At 43.8% G+C, this 23073-nt stretch overlaps 1 protein-coding gene across 1 annotated transcript in view; it reads left to right on the forward strand.

The window, feature by feature from the left end:
- LOC134341978 (NACHT, LRR and PYD domains-containing protein 12-like) overlaps window positions 1–23073 on the forward strand; it is a 50148-nt gene that overhangs the window by 14138 nt on the left and 12937 nt on the right. Inside the window, 1 exon segment of the mRNA XM_063039925.1 lies at window positions 19817–19909. Within this exon segment, the coding sequence (XP_062895995.1) occupies window positions 19900–19909 (10 nt within the window). The 5' untranslated portion in view covers window positions 19817–19899.

Below are 23073 nucleotides of genomic sequence, written 5' to 3' on the forward strand. Positions count from 1 at the left end.
TATATATCAACCAGCATATCCATTCTCTGTCCAGCCTGTATCACAACACCTCAATGTTTATATATCAATCACCTTGTGCAACCTCTGTCCAGCCTGTATCCCTCTACCTTAACCACATATATATATCAACCAGCATGTTCATTCTCTGTCCAACCTGTATCATGCCGCGTCAGTAATTATATATCACCTAACTTGATCAAACTCTGTCCAGCTTCTAATCCCACCACCTCAATGATATAGATCAACCATCTTGTTCAGCCTCTGTCCATGCTGTATCTCACCACCTCAATGATACATATCAACTATCTTTTACAACCTTTCTCCAGTCTGTATACCGCCATCTCAATGATAAATATCTAGTTCAAACTCTGCCTATTCCATATACCGCCAGCCTAATGATATATATACTTTAAGCAATGTTTCCTGTAATCATTCCTTTCATTGTGAGGTAGCGTTTTGCACCTCTTATCGCAATGAGTCATCCAGGACTCGGTTGTTGTTAGCTAGAGTTATCACCGGGTTAATGGAATGAAACATAGCGCAAGGCAAATCAGCCATTACAATATTTTTTTCCACATTTACAAATTTACTGCTGTGTTAATCTTTGCCAAAATGTAACTTAACAGCACATGATGTGAAGTCTATTATTTCCCCTTTCGTTTATTTTCTGTTCCTTATATTTTGAGCGTGTCTTGCATTTGTAGCTTCTTGATACAGCGAACCATGGTATCATTTTCAGCGAATTGTGGATCTGTACTCCCATGTCAGCTTGTTTTGTCTCACACCACAGAACATTGTCACTCCCTGTGTCAGTCATACCTTGGTTTATCTTGCCAAATTGCAACAGCCCGCTGTTGTCAGCATTAAAATTCCTGTACTAGTTTGTAACCGGACTTTTCAGTTGGTCCAGAGCACTTTGGTAGCCTTTCTCATTGTCAACTACATCCCCATATCTGTATAATCCACATATTTCCTGCTCCAGTTTGCCACATTTTCATCTGTTCTCTAACTCATTAATATCAATACCTGCAGCACCCCGCGAGTCTCATGCCTACGTTCGGAGAGACAACCATTTGCAAGCACTCTCTGGCTTCTGCACTCGCTTCATCCTGAATTCTAAGGACCTTTCCCTTTTGGACCAGCCTCCCATGCAGAACTTTGTCAAACGCCCTGTTAATATCAATGTAGGCAATGACACCCACATTACCTTCATCAAACTTCTTGATAACTTCCTCAAATATTTCAATAATTTGATTAGACATGACCTGTCAGGCTGACTATCACTCATCAGGCCTGGTCTTTCGAAATCCTATAAATTCCGTTTATTAAAATACCTTCCAATGACAGACCCAAGACTGATGTCAGGATCACGTGCCTATAATATCCCTTCTTACCTTTCCAGCCTCTCTAGCCCAAATGAGCAAAACTAGCTATCCTCCCATCCTGTGGCATATCACCCATAGCTCTGTGCATGTTAAATGTCGAGCAGTTTCTGCACTGGCCTCCCACAGGGTCCGAGGTACACTTTGTCAGGCCCTGGGGATTTAACCTTTCTAATTCAGCAAACACCTGTTCTGTAATCTGTATACAATCCATAACAAGACTAACTTTTCCCGATTTCTATATTCTCTGTATCTCTCTCCCAAGTAAATACAGGCAAACAAAAGACATTGAAGATCTACTCCATCCCCTTCGGTTCCTTGTCTAGATAGCACGCTGATCTTTTCTGACAGTTAATTGGGCAGTGAGAAATATTTGGCTCAATAAATTATTCCGCCACCAAATTGTCTGTATCCGTGGAAAAGTGCCCATTACAGTTGTTGTTTACAAAGCTCACAAGAGTGATTCTGGAATAAAAAGTTTTATGTATGAGGAGCATTTGGTGTTTCTGGGCCTGTTCTCAATGGAGGGGTGGTGACTCTCGGAACAGGAACCCCAATGAACTCCTGAGGTCTAGATAGAGTGGATAGGGACAAGATGTTTTCAACAGCAGGGGAGTCTAGTAACTGAGGCCACAATTTCAATCCATTCAATTGTATCTGGGGACCTTCCCTTCCATCATTCTGTCCAGTAGCCGGATCTGAATTGAACCTGTATCAATGCCTGGGGTCGATCATTGATATAAGCTATTTGCAGACTCAAGAATATAATGGAATTTTAACCACTTAATTGAACAAACAATTAAACTTTATGGTTATCACCATGAAGCATTGTGTGATATCTTTGGTAAATATCCCATAGTTGACATTTGGACCAGATAGGCCGCATCCAACAACGTGGATTTGATTTTGGAACAGCTTCTGCACTGCTGGAAGTTCTGTAGGGATGTAAATACCAACAGATTTACAGGATGCACCTCGAGACGGGGTTAAAACAGCATCTGGAATTTCAGCTTCCCCATTACAAAATGGCTGAGAGCTCAGTGTTCATCTTTGTCATAATGAAACTCAGAGCATGTGGGTTGTTCCTTAATTCCTATTTTCAGTTAGTTCTGCTGAACCACTTCCCCCATCACCAGGGTAACAACCCCCCAGAGCTGTAAGGAGTGCTGAACATTTTTATCACTCTCTGGTCACCGCCTCTCAGTGACCTCAGGAGCCGGGGTGGATGCCAGGATGCCTTGAGCATTCACTGTACGGAATATATGATGTTCCTATTACAATAAAGAGATAAGGAATTAATGTAGGGATTACATTTATGCAAATCTCTTCAGGATGTCACAAGCATCTTGCAGTCAGCAATATTTGTTCATCACAATGACAAAACCTGTACTGAGTTTCCAGTGATTTATTTACAATTTTATATTAAAGGCATTTTCTTATTGTTTCACTATGGGAGACGTGGCGGCGAATTGCACTGATTCAGGTCGCGCTCCGCAATAAGATAATAAACAGATGTGCTCAACTGACCTGCTGAAGACAAGTTAAAATATATTCCCGCCCACTGGTGACCCATGGTCCGGATTCCCCGCCCAGTTAAAGCATTATTGGGAATTAAATGCAGCATCTCCAAGTTTGCGGATGACACGAAGCTGGGTGGCAGTGTTAGCAGTGAGGAGGATGCTAAGAGGATGCAGGGTGACTTGGATAGGTTGGGTGAGTGGGCAAACTCATGGCAGATGCAATTTAATGTGGATAAATGTGAAGTTATCCACTTTGGTGGCAAAAATAGGAAAACAGATTATTATCTGAATGGTGGCCGATTAGGAAAAGGGGAGGTGCAACGAGACCTGGGTGTCATTATACACCAGTCATTGAAAGTGGGCATGCAGGTACAGCAGGCGGTGAAAAAGGCGAACGGTATGCTGGCATTTATAGCGAGAGGATTCGAGTACAGGAGCAGGGAGGTACTACTGCAGTTGTACAAGGCCTTGGTGAGACCACACCTGGAGTATTGTGTGCAGTTTTGGTCCCCTAATCTGAGGAAAGACATCCTTGCCATAGAGGGAGTACAAAGAAGGTTCACCAGATTGATTCCTGGGATGGCAGGTCTTTCATATGAAGAAAGACTGGATGAACTGGGCTTGTACTCGTTGGAATTTAGAAGATTGAGGGGGGATCTGATTGAAACGTATAAGATCCTAAAGGGATTGGACAGGCTAGATGCGGGAAGATTGTTCCCGATGTTGGGGAGGTCTAGAACGAGGGGTCACAGTTTGAGGATAGAGGGGAAGCCTTTTAGGACAGAGGTTAGGAAAAACTTCTTCACACAGAGAGTGGTGAATCTGTGGAATTCTCTGCCACAGCAAACTGTTGAGGCCAGTTCATTAGCTATGTTTAAAAGGAAGTTAGATATGGCCCTTGTGGCTACAGGGGTCACGGGGTATGGAGGGAAGGCTGGGTTCTGAGTTGGATGATCAGCCATGATCATAATAAATGGCGGTGCAGGCTCGAAGGGCCGAATGGCCTACTCCTGCACCTATTTTCTATGTTTCTATGTTTCTATTATAAGGTTCTAGCTCTATTATGGGATGGAGCGGAGAGTTAATTTTAGAACTGGGATTAGACGAGGCACTGCTGAATATTACCAATATGAAAGAGTCCTGGGAGTGTTGGTGCTTGGGCTATAATCCTGGGATGGGACTCCAGCATTACGGAACTGGCACAGTGTTCTCCAAAGAGATATTACAACTAAACATATCTTTACCTTCCTCGCTCGCACACCGCCTTCTCCTTTCAACAGGGATCACTCTCTCAACAATTCCCTTGTTCATTCATCCCTCCTCACTAATCTCCCTCCGGCCACTTATCCCTGCAAGCGGCCTAAGTACTACACCTACCCGTACTCCTCCTCCCTCATCTGCATTCAGACACAAAACAGTCCTTCCAGGTGAGGCAACACTTCACCTGTGAATCTGCTGGGGTCATGTATTGTACCCCCGTGCTCCCGCTGCGGCCTCATTTACATTGGTGAGATCCGCCATAAATTGGGAGACCGTTTTGTCGAGCATCTCTGTGTCATCTGCCACAAGGGGGACTTCGCAGTGTCAAACATTTTAATTCTGATTCCCATTCCGACGTCTCGATCAATGGCCTCCTCTTGTCCCAAGATGAGACCGTCCTCAGGGTGGAAGAGCAACAGCTTATGTTCCATCTGGGTACCCTCCAACCTGATTGCATGAATATTGAATTATTCTTCCAGTAAACAAAATCCCCCCGACGCACCCACTTCTCTATTCCCCACTCTGAATTTTCATTTCTGCTCACCAGCCTATTGCTTCCCCCTGGGTCGCCTCCTTCCCTTTCTCCTATTGCCAACTCTCCTATTCTTTATTCTCCAGCCCTTGACCTGTCCATCACTTGACCTCACCTATCACCTTCCAGCTCGCCTCTTTACCCTCCTCGACCTTTTTATTCAGATCACGTCCCCTCCTCCTCAGGAATGAAAAAAGGCCCGTGGCCCAAAATGTTGACTGTTTACTCTTTTCCATAGATACTGCCTGTTATGCTGAGTTCCTCCAGCATTTTGTGTGTATTGTTTGGATTTCCAGTGTTTGAAGTATGGTAATTACCGTCACAATTATTTAGGCTTTGTTGAGATTTTACCTCCATCACCCGGCCCGGAATCGGATCAAAACTTCACCTGGATCGATGCCTGGTGTCGATAGTAGTTTTACATAACTCCAGCCCACCGGAAGCGGCGGTTCGGTCTGTTGTGTTCTCGCTGACACGAGGGTTAAACAGAGAAATCGCACCCTCGGGAGAATGATCCACGTGTATGAGTAGTTTCAACTTTCCCCCGTTCAGACAGGACAGTGAGATCCAGATCTCTCACGTCCTCTCGGGGGTCTGGGAAGTTTATTTCCATCTCTTTCCATGACTACATCTTGCCAAAATGCTGACAGTGTTTTCCGATAACATAGAAAATAGGTGCAGGAGTAGGCCATTCGGCCCTTCGAGCCTGCACGCCATTTATTATGATCATGGCTGATCATCCAACTCAGAACCCCGCCCCAGCCTTCCCTCCATACCCCCTGACCCCTGTAGCCACAAGGGCCATATCTAACTCCCTCTTAAACATAGCCAATGAACTGGCCTCAACAGTTTGCTGTGGCAGAGAATTCCACAGATTCACCACTCTCTGTGTGAAGAAGTTTTTCCTAATCTCGGTCCTAAAAGGCTTCCCCTCTATCCTCAAACTGTGAACCCTCGTTCTGGACTTCCCCAACATCGGGAACAATCTTCCTGCATCTAGCCTGTCCAATCCCTTTAGGATCTTATACGTTTCAATCAGATCCCCCCTCAATCTTCTAAATTCCAACGAGTACAAGCCCAGTTCATCCAGTCTTTCTTCATATGAAAGTCCTGCCATCCCAGGAATCAATCTAGTGAACCTTCTTTGTACTCCCTCTATGGCAAAGATGTCTTTCCTCAGATTAGGGGACCAAAACTGCACACAATACTCCAGGTGTGGTCTCACCAAGGCCTTGTACAACTGCAGTAGTACCTCCCTGCTCCTGTACTCGAATCCTCTCGCTATAAATGCCAGCATACCATCCGCCTTTTTCACCGCCTGCTGTACCTGCATGCCCACTTTCAATGACTGGTGTATAATGACAACCAGGTCTCGTTGCACCTCCCCTTTTCCTAATCGGCCACCATTCAGATAATAATCTGTTTTCCTATTTTTGCCACCAAAGTGGATAACTTCACATTTATCCACATTAAATTGCATCTGCCATGAGTTTGCCCACTCACCCAACCTATCCAAGTCACCCTGCATCCTCTTAGCATCCTCCTCACTGCTAACACTGCCGCCAAGCTCCGTGTCATCCGCAAACTTGGAGATGCTGCATTTAATTCCCTCATCCAAGTCATTAATATATATTGTAAACAACTGGGGTCCCAGCACTGAGCATTGCGGTACCCCACTAGTCACCGCCTGCCATTCTGAAAAGGTCCCGTTTATTCCCACTCTTTGCTTCCTGTCTGCTAACCAATTCTCCACCCACACCAATACCTTACCCCCAATACCGTGTGCTTTAAGTTTGCACACTAATCTCCTATGTGGGACCTTGTCAAAAGCCTTTTGAAAATCCAAATATACCACATCCACTGGTTCTCCCCTATCCACTCTACTAATTACATCCTCAAAAAATTCTATGAGATTCGTCAGACATGATTTTCCTTTCACAAATCCATGCTGACTTTGTCCGATCATTTCTCCGCTTTCCAAATGTGCTGTTATCACATCCTTGATAACTGACTCCAGCAGTTTCCCCACCACCGACGTTAGGCTAACCGGTCTATAATTCCCCGGTTTCTCTCTCCCTCCTTTTTTAAAAATTGGGGTTACATTAGCCACCCTCCAATCCTCAGGAACTAGTCCAGGATCTAACGAGTTTTGAAAAATTATCACTAATGCATCCACTATTTCTTGGGCTACTTCCTTAAGCACTCTAGGATGCAGACCATCTGGCCCTGGGGATTTATCTGCCTTCAATCCCTTCAATTTACCTAACACCACTTCCCTACTAACATGTATTTCACTCAGTTCCTCCATCTCACTGGACCCTCTGTGCCTTACTATTTCTGGAAGATTATTTGTGTCCTCCTTAGTGAAGACAGAACCAAAGTAATTATTCAATTGGTCTGCCATGTCCTTGCTCCCCATAATCAATTCACCTGTTTCTGTCTGCAGGGGACCTACATTTGTCTTTACCAGTCTTTTCCTTTTTACATATCTATAAAAGCTTTTACAGTCCGTTTTTATGTTCCCTGCCAGTTTTCTCTCATAATCTTTTTTCCCCTTCCTAATTAAGCCCTTTGTCCTCCTCTGCTGAACTCTGAATTCCTCCCAGTCCTCAGGTGAGCCACTTTCTCTGGCTAATTTGTATGCTACTTCTTTGGAATTGATACTATCCCTAATTTCTCTTGTCAGCCACGGGTGCACTACCTTCCTTGATTTATTCTTTTGCCAAACTGGGATGAACAATTGTTGTAGTTCATCCATGCAACCTATAAATGCTTGCCATTGCATATCCACCGTCAATTCTTTAAGTGTCATTTGCCAGTCTATCTTAGCTAATTCACGTCTCATACCTTCAAAGTTCCCCTTCTTTAAGTTCAGAACCTTTGTTTCTGAATTAACTATGTCACTAAGTGTCCCTAGTAATGAGAGAATTATGTCTTGTTCATTTATCTGGGTTTCTTGGAATTGTGTACATTCCCTCCAGAATTTCCAAAGGAGCAGCCCAGGCTGTCTAATATTTCCACATGAATAAAATGGGGAATCTTTATTTTGTGTTACATGTACAGAGGTTGAGTGGAAACCGTGTCTTCGGTATCATCCGCACAGACCAATACATTACAACAGTGCATTGAGGTAAAACAATGCCAGAGTGTAACAACTCATTCTGGTTACAGAGAAAGTGCAGTGCCGGTAGATATGTGGTGCAAGGTCACATCGATTTAGACAGTGAGGTCAGGAGTTCACTCATCACGCTGGGGAACATTCAGTTCGCTCATAACGGCCGAATGGACACCGTCCCTGAGCCTGGTGGCATGTTTCTGTTTTATTTCATCTTCGCCCCTATGGGAGGGTGAGAAATGAGAATGTCCAGGGTTGTGGGGATCTTCTGTTATGTTGGCTGCTTTACTGAGGCAGTGGGAAGTATAAACTGAGTCCATGGAGGGGAGGTTGGTTTCTATGATCTACTCAGCTGTGTCCACAGTTCTCCGCTATTTTATTCCGTTAAAGGAAGAGCAGTAGCCATGTGAAGATGTGAAGTATTATTATTATTTCAGGATCTGCGTATTGCTGGAGGACCATCAGAGATCGGCCTTGATACCCTTCTCCCATCCGGCTCTATCTGCTCATCCCCTGCCCAACTGGTTCAACCTCTGTCCAGCATGCATCCCATCACCTCAGTGACATATATCAACCATCTTGTTTAACCGCTGTCCAGCCTGTATCCTACAACCTCAATGATATATATCAACCGTCTTGTTCAATCTCTGTCCAGCCTGTATCCTACAAACTCAATGATATATATCAACCGTCTTGTTCAATCTCTGTCCAGCCTGTATCCTACAAACTCAATGATATATATATCAACCATCTTGTTCAACCTCTCTCCAGCCTGTATCCCACCACCTCAGTGATAAATATCAACCTTCTTGTTCAATCTCTGTCCAGCCTGTATCCTACCACATCAATGATAAATATCTACCATCTTGTTCAACATCTGCCCAGCCTGTATCCCATTGCCGCAATGATACATTTCAGGAATCTCTCCTTCAAACTTTGCCTTCATTGTGAAATTTTTTTTTTTGCATCTTTTCCAGGAATTTTTTTTCAATCGCTGGAGTGACCAGAGGTTTAATTCAACACAGCACGTGGCAGGGTAAAAGTAGCCACTTCAATTTTAGTTTCACCGTTACAAACTGGATGCAGTGTTAATCTTTGCCAGAATGGAACTCGTAGAACCTGATGTTGAGTTAATTATATTTTTTTCTGGTTTTTTTTCGGTGAGCCATTTCCTCTGTTTCCAGGGTAACAGCCCGTCAGAGCTGCAGCAAGTGTTGCACATTTTATCGCTCTGTGGTCACCGCCTCTCAGCGTAGAGACAGTGGCCTCAGGAGCAAATGTAACAGAGTGACAGTGGGAGGAAAGGATGCTGTGAGCATTGACAGGGTGGAATCTGTTACACCAGGGTCAGGATGAACTGAGAACTAACAAATTGGTTGGGGTGGAGTGGCATTTACAGTTTAGGGTGTTGCTGATATTTTACAATCAGTTACTATCTGTGAATTAAAATGAAGAGGGAGAAAATACTACAGTTGCAGGAAATTTAAAGTAAGGAGGAGAAAATACTGGAAACGCTCAGCAGATCGGCAGCATCTTGACAGTCTCATTTCTGAAACTGGGTCTTCCACCATTTGTCCTTTCAGAGATGTAGTCTGATGTACTGAGTTCCCAGCATTTTCTACTTTATAATTTTAGATTTTGTTCCTGCTACTCTGCAGGAAACATGTCAGCCAGCTGTGCTGGGCAAGATCCCACACAGCAAGAAGACTGTAATCAAATGTGTTTGGTTTAGCTGCTGGGGACAGGCCGAAGTGTTTCTGCATTCTCTGTACAGACCGGGGAACCAGCCTGAGCCCCGGCCCCGGCAGAGGGTCATTAGGTTCCAATTCCACCTTAGTTTGTGAATCGGAAGTGGCAGGAACACCACGGGAAATCGCCGCACCAAAGTATCTTTGTATGGGTGATAATATTGGGCTGGTGACTCTGATGACATGGAACTGGCAGTATACGGGCTTCAGTCCAGGTTGGTAATTTGACAGCCGGGATCGGAATTTTCTCAGTCTGCAGTGAACCTGAAGTCTCGGGTGGTTGGGCATGGGTTATGGGGAAATCACCGTCTACACTGCCCAACAGGACATCATATCTGTCAAGTATTTTGGAGATTATTTAAGAGTTAACTAGGGAGTTTGGTGATTTAGGGCAGTGATGTTGTTCTCCTGAACTTTGGTAAAGTCTGTAACAAGATCCCACATGGCAGCTGATCTGGAAGGTTCGGTCACGTTGGATTCACGGGGAGCTGGCGAGGTGGATTCACACCGGGCGCGAGAACAGGAAGCAGACAGAGATGATTGAAGACGGTTTTAGTGAATGGAGGCATGTGACGCGTGGGATGTGTGTGTCAGTGTCGAAACCTCTGTAATTCACTATTCGTGCCATTGATTTGCACATGAATGTACATGGCACGATTAGCAGGTTTGAATTGAATTGATTTCTTACATCCTTCACATACACGAGGAGTAAAAATCTTTAAGTTACGTCTCGGTCTAAATGTGCAGTGTGCAATCAGAGTAACTTATAATAATTTCTAATAGATTGAACAGTTCATATAATATAGAGTACACTCAGATCAGCGTGAGTTAATGAGTCTTATGTCCTGGTGGAAGAAGCTGTCCCGGAGCCTGTTGGTCCTGGCTTTTATGCTGCGGTACCGTTTCTCGGATGGTAGCAGCTGAAATAGATTGTGGTTGGGGTGACTCTGGTCCCCAATGATCCTTCGGGCCCTTTTTACACACTGGTCCTTGTAAATGTCCTGAATCATGGGAAGTTCACAACTACAGATGTGCTGGGCTGTCCACACCAGTCTCTGCATGTTCCTGCGATTAAGGGAAGTACAGTTCCCATACCAGGCAGTGAGGCAGCCAGTCAGGATGCTCTCAGTTCTGTCCCTGTAGAAAGTTCATAGCATTTGGGGGCCCATCCCAAACCTCCTCAACTGTCTGAGCTGAAAGAGGCGCTTTTGTGTCTCTTTCACCACACAGCTGGTGTGTACAGACCACGTGAGGTCCTCGGTGATGTGGATGCTGAGGAACTTAAAGCTGTTCGCCCTCTCAGCCCCAGATCCATTGACGTCAATGGGGGTTAGCCCGTCTCCATTCCTCCTGTCATTCACAATCAGCTCTTTTGTTTTTGCGACATTGTGGGAAAGATTGTTGTATTGCCACCACTGTGACAGTGAGATGACCTCTTCCCTGTAGGCCACCTCATTATTGATTGAGATTAGGCCTTTAGTTACTTCAATGTAGTGGCGTCGACAAATTTAATTAGCAGATTAGAGCTGTGGGTGCTGACACAGTCATGGTTATACAGGGAGATTAAATTCGGGAGACTGGTTGATAAGGCAACAGGTAACAATGAATTTCAAAGACATCTTGGTCAGTCATAGAGATGCGCTGAGGAATGGCAAATGGTTTTCAACTTGGACAAGTGAGATATGGTGCATTTTGGACAGTCAAACTAGGTGGGGCTAGAATAGTAGGTGGGAGGGCACCGAGTGCTGTGGAACAGAGCGACCGGGGAGTACAAGTGTACAGTTCACTGAAAGTGGACGTGCAAGTATAGAGGGTGAAAAAGAAGGCTTTAATCATGCTGGCCTTCATCAGTGTGGACATTGAGTTCTGGATTATGGGCATTATATTGTTGGTTTGGCTACACAGAGTATTATGTACAGTTGTGTTCACCCTACTGCAGGAAAGATATTATCAATCTGGAGAGGGTGCAGGCAGATTGCTGAAGATGTTGTCTGGACAAGAGGACGAAATCATAGGAAGAGGTTGGCTGAGCTGGATCTTTATTCCAGAGGAGAATGAGGGTGACATTGTAGGAGTTAATGAAATTAAGAGGGAGTATAGATAATGTGTTTGGTCGTGATTGAAGATTTCAAAATTGTTTACTGTCATTCTGGTACACAAGTGTAAAGGAGAACAAAATAATTGATACTGTGGATCCAAAGCAAGACAGAGAAAAACAAAATGATAGAGACCACAATAATAAACAAAACACAACACATAAAGTACGATAGCTTAAAAAAACATTGATCTTATGTCCCTAAAGTGACGTTAGGCACAGGAGTGTGTTGACATATGGACACAGATATTGATTGTATGTCCATAAAGTGACTTTAGGCACAGGAATGTCTGGACATCTGAGACTGACATTTATTGTATGTCCATAAAGTGACGTTAGGCACAGGAATGTCTGGACATCTGAGACTGACATTTATTGTATGTCCATAAAGTGACGTTAGGCACAGGAATGTCTGGACATATGAGACTGACATTTATTGTATGTCCATAAAGTGACGTTAGGCACAGGAATGTCTGGAAATATGAGACTGACATTGATTTTATGTCCATAAAGTGACGTTAGGCACAGGAATGTCTGGACATATGAGACTGACATTGATTGTATGTCCATAAAGTGACGTTAGGCACAGGAATGTCTGGTCATATGAGACTGACATTGACTGTATGTCCATAAAGTGACGTTAGGCACAGGAGTGTCTAGAACTGTCAGGAAATGTTAAACTAGTAGTGGGTGGGATGTGGAAGGTGTGTTAGTGAGTAGAGGTGTTGATCAGACATCCTGCTTGTGGAAAGTAACTGCTTTCAGTCTGATTGTCCAGGCGTGGATATTACAGATCCACCATTCCTTTACACTAGGGTTGTAAGGAGAGTTTTGGGCACATTGACCTTAATAATGCAGGGTATTAAGGAGAGGTGTCGGGATATTAATGCTAAAGTTGTAAAAGACACCGTGATTCCAAAATATGCAGAATTGTGTGCAGTTCTAGTCAGCTACTTGGAGGGAAGATATCAATAAGCGTGAACGAGTGCAGGGAAAATTACACGGACATTGCTGGTATTTCCAGAAATAGTTATAGTGATAGGTTGAACATGATTACCTGAAATACAGGGGAATGAGGGGGTATCCTAGCAGGGTTCTAACTTTTCTATACCATTTGCCCCTACAATTGAAGGAAGGGTCTATGGACCCCAGGTTGGGAACCCCTGCTAGAGATGCAGAAATCCATGATGGTATAAACAGGGTGAATGCAGGTAGGCATTTTCCCCTCAGGTTGGTTAAGATCATGGACTTAGGGCAAAAAGTGACACATTTAAGGGGAATCTGAGGGGGAACGACTTCACTCTGAGGGTGGTGCGAATGCAGAACCAGCTCCCAGCAGAAGTAAGAGATGAAGGTTCAGTTGTAGAATCTGAGAGATGTTTTGGTAGGTACATGGATGAGGGAGATATAGAGGGCTATGGTCTGGGTGCAGGGGGATGGGACCACACCGAACATGGCACGAACTGGATGGGTTAACAGTCCTGTGTCTGTGCTCTAAGGTCTCTGTGAATCTCAGTTGAAACTTCTGCACATAATCAACATTTGTTTCAGACAGGTCGTATCCAACAATGTGTTTTTATTTTGGATCAGCGTCTGCACTGCTGACAGTTCTGTCGAGCTGGGACTACCGTCACATTTACTGAATGCACCTCGAAAGGGTAAAAACAAACACTGGAATTTTAGTATCACCATTTCAAAATGGCTGAATGTTCAGTTCATCTTTGTGATAATGAAACTCAGAGCATGTCACATTGACCGTGTTATTTCCCTTTTTGGTTATCTTTGCAAGCCACTTCCTCCGTCGCCAGGGCAACAGCTCACCAGAGCTGCAAGGAGAGTTGAACATTTTTATTGCTCTCTGGTTACTGACTCTCAGCGGAGAGACGGTGGCCTCAGCAGCCGGTGTTGATACGAGGATGCTTTGAGCATTTACTGTGCGGGATGGATGATGTCTGTGTTGGAATGAAGAAACAGCTAATAATTGTAGGGATTGCATTTCTGCAATTCTGTTCAGTGTGTCAAACATCTTGCAGTCAGTCAGTGTTTTGTGCATTAAAAGAACATAAAAATCTCCTGTACTGAGTTTCCAGTGCTATGTTTCAATTTTATATTTTAAAAACTTTCTTTCTGTTACACGACAGGGAAAGTGCCGGCTAATTGACCTGAGCTACACCGCACTCAACACTAAAATAATGAACAAACGTGTTCAATGTAAATGTGGGGACAAGTTGAAATGTATCAACACTCTCTTTGTGACCCAAGGCCTATGTTTCCCGTCTGATCCCTGTCCAGACAAAGGATCATCAGGTTCCAGTTCTGTCATGGGTTGGTGTGTGAGTGTAAGTTTTTGAACTGGGATTAGTTGAGACACTGCCGTATATTACCGGCAGCAAAGAGCCCTGGGAGAGTTGGTGCTTGAGATACAATCTTGGGATGGCGGCTCCAGGAATATGGAATTGACAGCGTTTGGGCTTCAGTCTACGTTGGTGCTTTTACAGATGCGGCTGGATGTTCCTCCTTCTGCAGTGAAGCAGACGTCTCCGGGGGCTGGATATTGGTAGCGTGAATCTCTCAGTGTGAGATGTGGGAAAGATGTGCGAGGCTCTCGGTGTGGGCTGTGACCCTCTGAGGTTGGATCCTGGGATACCACACACATTTTCACCCAGATAAAATGAATCAGGGGATCAAGTTGTCTGAGTTTATGAGATGTTGAGCGAGTATTTCTGTTCTGTGCTCAGATGTTTGGTTCTGAAGTTCTGAAGCAAAGCAGAGAATGAGTTCCCATTCCATCCCTCACAGGGAGAGGCTGTGATTAAATACGCTGTTTTGTGTTTGCCCCAGTAGAAATAGACCGGGATTTCAGAATTCAATTCACATTTGGAAATTCCCCCTCACTGTCACCTGTCTACCTGCTGGTGGGAGTCAAATAGAAACTCAAGCTGCTGAAGATAGAACAGAACATGGACCAGTACATCACAGGAACAGGCCCTGTGCTCACAATGATGTGCCACACCAGATATAAAGTGAATCAAACCACCCCCTCAAAAAAAAAACTAATGACTCCTACCTACACAATGTCCACATCCTCTCAATCTTCCTCACACTCATGTGCCTATCTAAATGTCTCTTAAATACCTCCAATGTATTTGCTTCCACCACCATAACAGACATCCACACCTCTCTGAGTAGAACAACTTACTCTCGCATTTCCTTTGCATCTACTCCCTCACGCCATCTTTGCATGTCCTCTGGTATTAGACATTTCTAAACAGCGAAATGATACTCCCTGTCTACTCTGTCTATGTCTTTCATAATCTTAGAAACCTCTATCAGATCTTCCCTCAGTCCCTACCACTCCATGGAGAACAACCCAAGATTTTCCACTAAAAACTGGATGATGTTTGAATCCATTCTGATGAAAGGTTAGGAAACCGAAACGCTCACATTTTTCCTTTCCCCACAGATGTTCCTTTCCTGCTGAGTGTTTCTAGTGATTCCAGTTTCTCTTTACTACATTCACCCTGGAACATATTAAATCTCCTGCGAATGGACCAGTGCACCAGTGCTCGTTTTGTGAGAGTTGATAGAAGAGTAAAGAAACCAGAGATTTTACCAGTGCAATATCCTGGTCCAAATTGTCCTGTTTTTCCCGGAAATGTATTCAGTATGGTTGTTGCTAACAAGGTTCACAAGAATAATCTGAGTAATAAGCATTATGCATGTGGAGCATTTGATCGCCCTGGGCCTGTGTTCAGTGGAGTTCAGAGGGATGGTGGTTGGAGTTTGGTGGGGCGGGGGGGGGGGGCTGTCAGAGCGGGAGTGATTATTTACACCAACTGAATAACAGCAAGTCTGGATGCAGCGGGAATGGAGAGGGTGTCTTGATTAGACGGAGAGTCTGGGATCTGAGAGTGCTGCCTCAGAATAAAGCAGCTTCACTTTAAAACTGAGATAGACAATAGACAATAGCCAAATGTTGGTTCATCTGTGGAATTTGATGCCACGGAGAGTGGTGGAGGCTATCGTTGGGTATATTCATGTTCTGGATTGCTAAATAGGTTGAATATTATAGCAGGGAAGCAAGAATACGGTGTTGGAAAAACATCCTCCATGATTGATTATGGAGCAGACTAGAATGACCGTAACTCCTAATTCTACTCCTATGTATTATGACTTGTATATAATACTATGACTGAACGCTGACTTCTTTGTACCCTATCACAAAGAAGAGAAAATCTGAAGTTTCTGGAAATCCAAGCAACAGACACAAAGTGCTGGAGGAACTCAGCAGGCCAGGCAGCGTCTATGGAAGAGAGTGGATTCGACATACAGATTTTGCCTGGCCTAATGAGTTCCTCCAGCATTTTGTGCGTGTTCCTTTGTATCCCATATCAGGTTTTGTGTTCAGTGGAGTTGAGAGGGATGATGGTTGGGGTTTGGGGGGGGGGTCAGGAAGTTAGGGCGGGGGTGATTATTTACACCAAGTGAATACAACTGAATAACAGCAAGTCTGGATGCAGTGGGAATGGAGAGGGTGTCTTGATTAGACGGAGAGTCTGGGATCTGAGAGTGCAGCCTCAGAATAAAGAAGCTTCACTTTAAAACTGAGATAGTCATAGTCATACTTTATTGATCCCGGGGGAAATTGGTTCTCATTACAGTTGCACCATAAATAATAAATAGTAATAGTAATATTACTATTAGTAAATAGTACAACTGATATACCACAACTGAAGGTGACGGAACAGCAACAAGTGAACCAGCCCGAGGACTGAGAGCACCAACCAGAGAGAACCCTTCTGACTCAGGGTTTCCATTGATTCAGTCCGGAGAAAGTTTGGTGAGTCTCATTTACTCAAACACTGGTCCTTTAGACATTACATTTCTGTACTACGGCAACATGTCATTGATTCCTCCGCATGGACAGAATGGATGTGGCAAAGCTGTTTCCCATGATGGGGGAGTGTAGTCCAAGGGGGCATGACTTAAGGATTGAAGGGCGCCCATTCAGAACAGAAATGCGAAGAGGGTGGTGAATCTATGGAATTTGTTGCCACGGGCAGCAGTGGAGGCCAAGTCATTGTGTGTATTTAAGGCAGAGATTGATAGGTATCTGAGCAGCCAGAGTATCAAAGGTTATGGTGAGAAGGTGGGGGAGTGGGACTAAATGGGAGAATTGATCAGCTCATGATAAAATGGCGGAGCAGACTCAATGGGCCGAATGGCCGACTTCTGCTCCTTTGTATTATGGTCTTGTGGTCTATTGCAAGCTGTAATAACATACTTGCCTTCAAATATATGGTCGTGCAAGCCTCTGCTAAGAGCAAACCCTCTTGAAGCCAAATGTCCCAGCACCACATTTCATTCAGTCCTAACTAGCAAATGCCAACCAATAATGTACATTTACATACCCTGTCGTCATCAAGTACTTTTCTACTAATAAATGTCAGAACCTACGAATCTGTGATGAAGCAGAATTAGGTTTTACAATGAAGTTATGTTCCCATTTGGCCCTGTACCAACGGCGGCATGGGTCATATCTGTACTGGAGATGAACAAATGTTCTTGCAGCCAGGACTGCTGGAGCTGCCGGGGTCGGTTTAAACCCAGTCGTTGCGGGATGGGAACCAGGGTGTTTGGTCAGATGACAGAAGAGTTGATATAATGGTAGATGCAATGTTCAAAGAGACTGCGGAAGGATCGGTTGTGGACAGGGCATCAGGTAGCTAGCTGGAAATGTGTTTAATTCAATACAATAAGTATTAAGAATAAGAGTAACTTAGAACATGGATGGTACATGTTATCACCATTACACAGACCTGACTGTTACAAGGGCAGGATTGGTTTTTGATGCTCCAGGTCTTAGTTATTTCATACTACATATGGAGGGGTGCGAAATGGTGAGAATTATCTTTACTAATTACGGATGGTATCACAGCTGCATAAACAGAGGACGTCAATGTGGGTGAATGTCAGAAACGGGAAGGGGACTATCATTCTGGGAGTATTTTATAGGCCTCCCCCAAAGCCACAGGGATAATGAGAGCAGGTAACTTAGCAGCCTTGGGAAAGGTGCAAAAGCAACAAGGTTGTTATCATTGTTGACCTCAACTTTCCTGATGTTCATTCCACTTCCTTGTTCCAAAATGTGTCAATGGGGCAGAATGTGTTGTGTGTCCAGGAAGGATTCTTGACATAGTATGTCAATGGGCTAACTGGAGGAGTTGCCATACTGCATCTAGTATGAGGTAATGATGCTGGTCAGGTGACAGATATCACAATGGGTGACCTTTTTGAGATAGTGACCACATCACCACAACTTTTATCGTGGTCATGGACAAGGATAGTAGCAGACCATACAAGGCAGTATTTATTTAGTGGATGGATAGTTACAATGGTATTCGGAGCAACTTGGGAGTGTAAATTGGGAAAACATTTTCAAAGGGAAATGCACGATGGAACTGTGAAGGTTGTTTCAGGAAAGAATGTTTAAATAAACAAACCGTGGTTCACAAGAGATGAGAACATTTAAGCAAGAGGGAAAAAGAAGCATTATTTAGGTTTAGGAAGCAACATCCAAGCAAGGCTCCAGAGAATTGTAAAGTAGTCTGGAAGTAGTTTAAGAAGTGACTTAGAGGTCGAAGGGAACTTGAGGAGTCCTTGGGAGGTAGGATGAAGGAAAACCCAAAGCGTTCTACTTGTGGGTGAAGAAGAGGAGGGTGAATAATTGAGGTAAGGACTACTCAGGAGTAAAGGTGGAAACGTGCCTGGAGGATGCGGTGATAGGGGAGGTGCCTAATGAATGTTTTGCTTCAGAGTTACCAATGAGATGGACAGTGATTGTGACGATAACATAGCAGCATGGCAATGGTAAGAAAGAGATTTTGTTGAATCTACCAATAAACACCACGTTACTAGAGAAATTGAGGGGGGAGGTTGTGGGACATCGACAATGATCATTGTATCCTCTCCGGCCACAGGGATAGTAACACATGATTGGGGGCTGTCAAATGTTCTCTAATTCAATAAACCAAATGGGTTTAATCATGGGGATTATAGACCAGTGAGTGTTACATTGGGGGTGGGCCAACCCTTGGAACGGATACTTGGGGACAGCATTTGGAGAAGCATAAACTTATTACGGGTTGCCTTTTTGGCTTTTTGATGGTAAGTGGAGAAAATGGAAGGGGAGGTGCTGGGGATAATTTTCCACAATATGGACCAGTCACAGACAGAATATCTACCAACACTTGGATCGACAGAAACTGATCAGGAGTCACCATGGCATTGTGCATGGAAAGTTGTGTTCAACAATACATTTTAAGGTTTTGAAGATGATTGTCAATGATGGTGGGGGAGTGGATGTTGTACATTGAACTACAGTAAAGCCTTTGGCAAGATGCCTCATGACAGCTTGGTCTGGAAGTTAAGGTCCCATGTGGTACAGAGAGAGAAAGTTAGATGGATTTAAAAATTGCCTTGAAGGTAGCAAGCAAAGAGTGGTGGTTGAAGGTTTCTCCTCAGAATGGAGGTGGGTAACGAGTGGTGTACCGCAAGGCTGCACGTTGGAACATTTGATATTCGTTATTTGATAGCAATGAGTTGAATGCAAATGCACAAGGCTTGACCAGTCATTTCGTGGATGACACAAAATTAGTAGATTGTACCCACGGTGAAGATTATCGTAGCTTATAGGGGATATAAATGGGCAGAGGAGTGGTAAATAGATTGTAAAACCAACACGAGCAGCAACGGTTTCACGCTGAGGCTGGTGACGATGTGGAGGGACCTGCCAGAAGTGGATGAGGCAGGCACAATTGCATCATTCTAGAAGCAGTTGGGATGTGAAGATGGAGTGAAGAGTCCAGGAGGGAAATGGGCCCGACACAGGAAATTAGGACCATCTCTGTGGGCACTGTGGTCGGCATTGTCTCATTGGGCTGAAGGGTCTGTGTCTGTGCTCTGTTGCTCTGTGATTCTGTCAGTAGGATTCGCCAGATATCACTGGACAGACATACAGACATGGTGTGAGAGTTAATGTTAACAGGGAATGTTTTGTCCCTGAGCGAACTGCTGCTCTGATACACAGGATGGTGATACTCTCACATTTGCAAAGTAATCCTACTCTCTCTGATTCACTGTCTGCATGTTGTGTGTAATTCAGGGCCTAACCAGCAGGTGGAGTTGTCCCGCACCGCGACCAAATGTAAACAAGACAACAATCAACAATCGTCAGTCAGAGTCATAATGGCTACAGGTACGTTCACTGGGATCTTTATAATTAAACTTCTGCCCTGTTGGTGCACAACAGTTCAGATAAAGAAACTTACAGGGGAGCTAACAGGGCAGAGAAAAGTTTCATCAAGCAGTGTCATTGATCCCACTGGTAAACCATAAGACAAAGGAGCAGAAGTCGGCCATTCGGCCCATTGAGTCTGCTCCGCCATTTTATCTGATCCATTCTCCCATTTAGTCCCACTCCCCTGCCTTCTCACCATAACCTTTGATGACTTGGCTACTCAGATACCTATCAATCCCTGCCTTAAATACACCTAGTGACTTGGCCTCCACTGACGCCCATGGCAACAAATTCCATAGATTGACCACCCTCTGGCTACAAAAAAAAAATCGCATTTCTGTTCTGAATGGGCGCCCTTCAATCCTTAAGTCATGCCCTTTCGTACTAGACTCCTCCATCATGAGAAACAACTTTGCCACGTCCACTCTGCCTTTCAATATTAAAGTAGCTCTGTGTAATCGATCAATCCAACAGTTCCAGCACAGGGACCTGACACCAGTAATGGTCGAATGACTCCGTTCACCAGGCAAAGCTTCACCTGAGTGAAAGGAGCCGGAGACCCTGAATCAGCAGGTTGAGAGTGAAACACAAACGGGAATGTGACAGCGGTGTTGTTTGTTACGTAAAAATCCAGGTTCAGGGTTTGCTGCACATCAAGGCCTGTTTAGAGGTGAAAGAGATCTCCAACTTTCATTTATAAAATTCAAAGGCCAATGATAAGAGCATTTCCGGGATTTCAGATATTATGTGATAATTCAACATTTCAGGTTTTGGCAGGGCAGCTATCAACTCCTCCTCGATGCACGAAGTAGATGAGGGGAATTTTCTGAACTCTGTTTTCTGTAACCGAGCTGAGAATATTGCCAGGCTTGGAAATGGCTGAGGATCAGGAGACACTTCATTTTAGATAAACTTGTGGTCTGGTTTGGTGCATCACTGTCTGGTATGGAGGGGCTACTGCACAGGACCGAAAGAAGCTGCAGTAGTTTGTAAACCTAGTCAGCTCCATCTTGGGTACTAGCCTACAAAGTACCCAGGACATCTTTAGGAAACGGTGTCTCAGAAAGGCAGAGTCCATTATGAAGGACCTCCGGCACCCAGGGCATGCCCTTTTCTCACTGTTACCATCAGAAAGCAGGTATAGAAGCCTGAAGGCACACAGTCAGTGATTCAGGAACAGATTCGTCCCCTCTGCCATCTGATTCCTTAATGGACATTGAATCTTTGGACACTACCTTACTTTTTTTAATATACGGTCTTTCTTTTTTTGCAAGTTTTTTAAAAAAAATCTATTCAATATTCGTAATTGTTTACTTGTTTATTATTTGTTTATTCATTATTATTTTTTTCCCTGCTAGATTATGTATTGCATTGAGCTGCTGCTGCTAAGTTAACAAATTTCACATCACATGCCGGTCATAATAAACCTGATTCTGATTTTGTTTTAATACCCCAGTCCATGTCTGGTCTGTGGCCAAATGTTCTCAACATTTCCCTCTTGAGATGATGTGATACCTGAATTTAAATTCCCAGTATCTTTGATGGGAGACTCGGTATAACCAATGACCAACTGTCTCTATCTCCGGTGGGCATTGTGATTGTGCTCAACTCTGTAATTCCAGGTGGAATAAAGCAGACATTACAGCCGGGAAACGGGTCCTTCGGCCCATCTAATTCATGCCGTTCTAAATGTCCCTGAGCTTGCCCGATTTCCCAGCAGCTTTTCCCAAATTTCCCTTGGCGACTTCTCAACTTTGTAATTTTATTTGTGTTACAACCTCCTCTGGCTGCATGTAATTTATACCCATCACCCACCACATGAAAAATTGCCCTTTCGGTTCCTTTTGAATGAATGAAGTTTTATTTCGGTCAGTACAAACATAACAAAAAAATTCATTTTCAACGATGATTTCAGAAGACAAAATTAAATAATAAAAAAACAAGAAAACATGGATATTCTTTAACGCTAAATGAAATGGTGTAGGCTGAAGCTACAGCTTATTACACCTACCCCTCTTACTTATATAAAAAGTATATTTGGTGTCAACAATCATATCAAAAAATCATAATCTTTTAACACAAAATCCAATTCCAAATATCATTTATTTACATTACGCCCATTGATTTTAAATCATGTATATTAATATTTGTTCATTAAATTATTTTTAAATATTTTTAAACTTGTTAAATGTGGTGCATGTTTTTAAATTCTCACTACAACTGTTCTATAGATTCACCCCTCTGACTGAAATACAATGATTTTTTTTTACATTTGTTCTTATCCTTTGTTTCTGAAATATACATGCTCCTCTCAAATCTCGTTGACTTTTTCTCATCTTAAACAACCTTTGGATACCTTGTGGTAACTGACAATTTTTTACTTTACACATAATTTTAAGTTTCTGCCCTCGAGTCTCAGACTCCCCTAACCTGGGAAAAAAGACTATGACTATCTACCCTATTAGCACCCCTGATTACTTTATGTACGTGTGTAAGGTCACCCTTCAAATTCCCATGATCCAGGGCAAACTGTCACAGCCGAAACATATAACACAAAAAACAAACAGCCCCATCCAGTGACGTACTTGTCAATCTCCTCGACACTCTTTCCAGCTGAATCACATCCATCCTATAGATTAGCAACTGCAAAAGCGAGTCTTTAAGATTAGCTACTAGACTTTAAGTTCAGCACGCAAGACTCTCCCTTTGCCAATGACTTGTATAGTTGTTACCTGACAATCATCATCCAGGAGACGGGATGGGACCCAGGGAACCAGGCATCATGGGCTTCAAGGTTATGGTCAGTCTGTAACCCAGGGGACTGGACATCGTTTGTCTCAAGGCAATGGTCAGTCTGTGACCCGGAGGACAAGACAATGTGTGACAAAGCAAACGGAGAACGTGTGATCTAGAGGATTGGACCATGAGTAATCCAGTGGCTTGTCTGTGAGTGACACAGGTGACTGGACAGTTTGTAACCCAGGGAGATTTATGTTTATGAAAGATAATCCCAGTGATAATTCCCAGTATCACCTGATGCCATTCCATTAATAACCGCTGGTTATAAGTGTGTTCAACTAATGCGTAGTCGGTGATCAGTATTACTGTGTCTATCCAGTTCT

Source organism: Mobula hypostoma, unplaced genomic scaffold (genome assembly GCF_963921235.1).
Source record: "Mobula hypostoma unplaced genomic scaffold, sMobHyp1.1 scaffold_42, whole genome shotgun sequence".
Lineage (NCBI taxonomy): Eukaryota > Metazoa > Chordata > Chondrichthyes > Myliobatiformes > Myliobatidae > Mobula > Mobula hypostoma.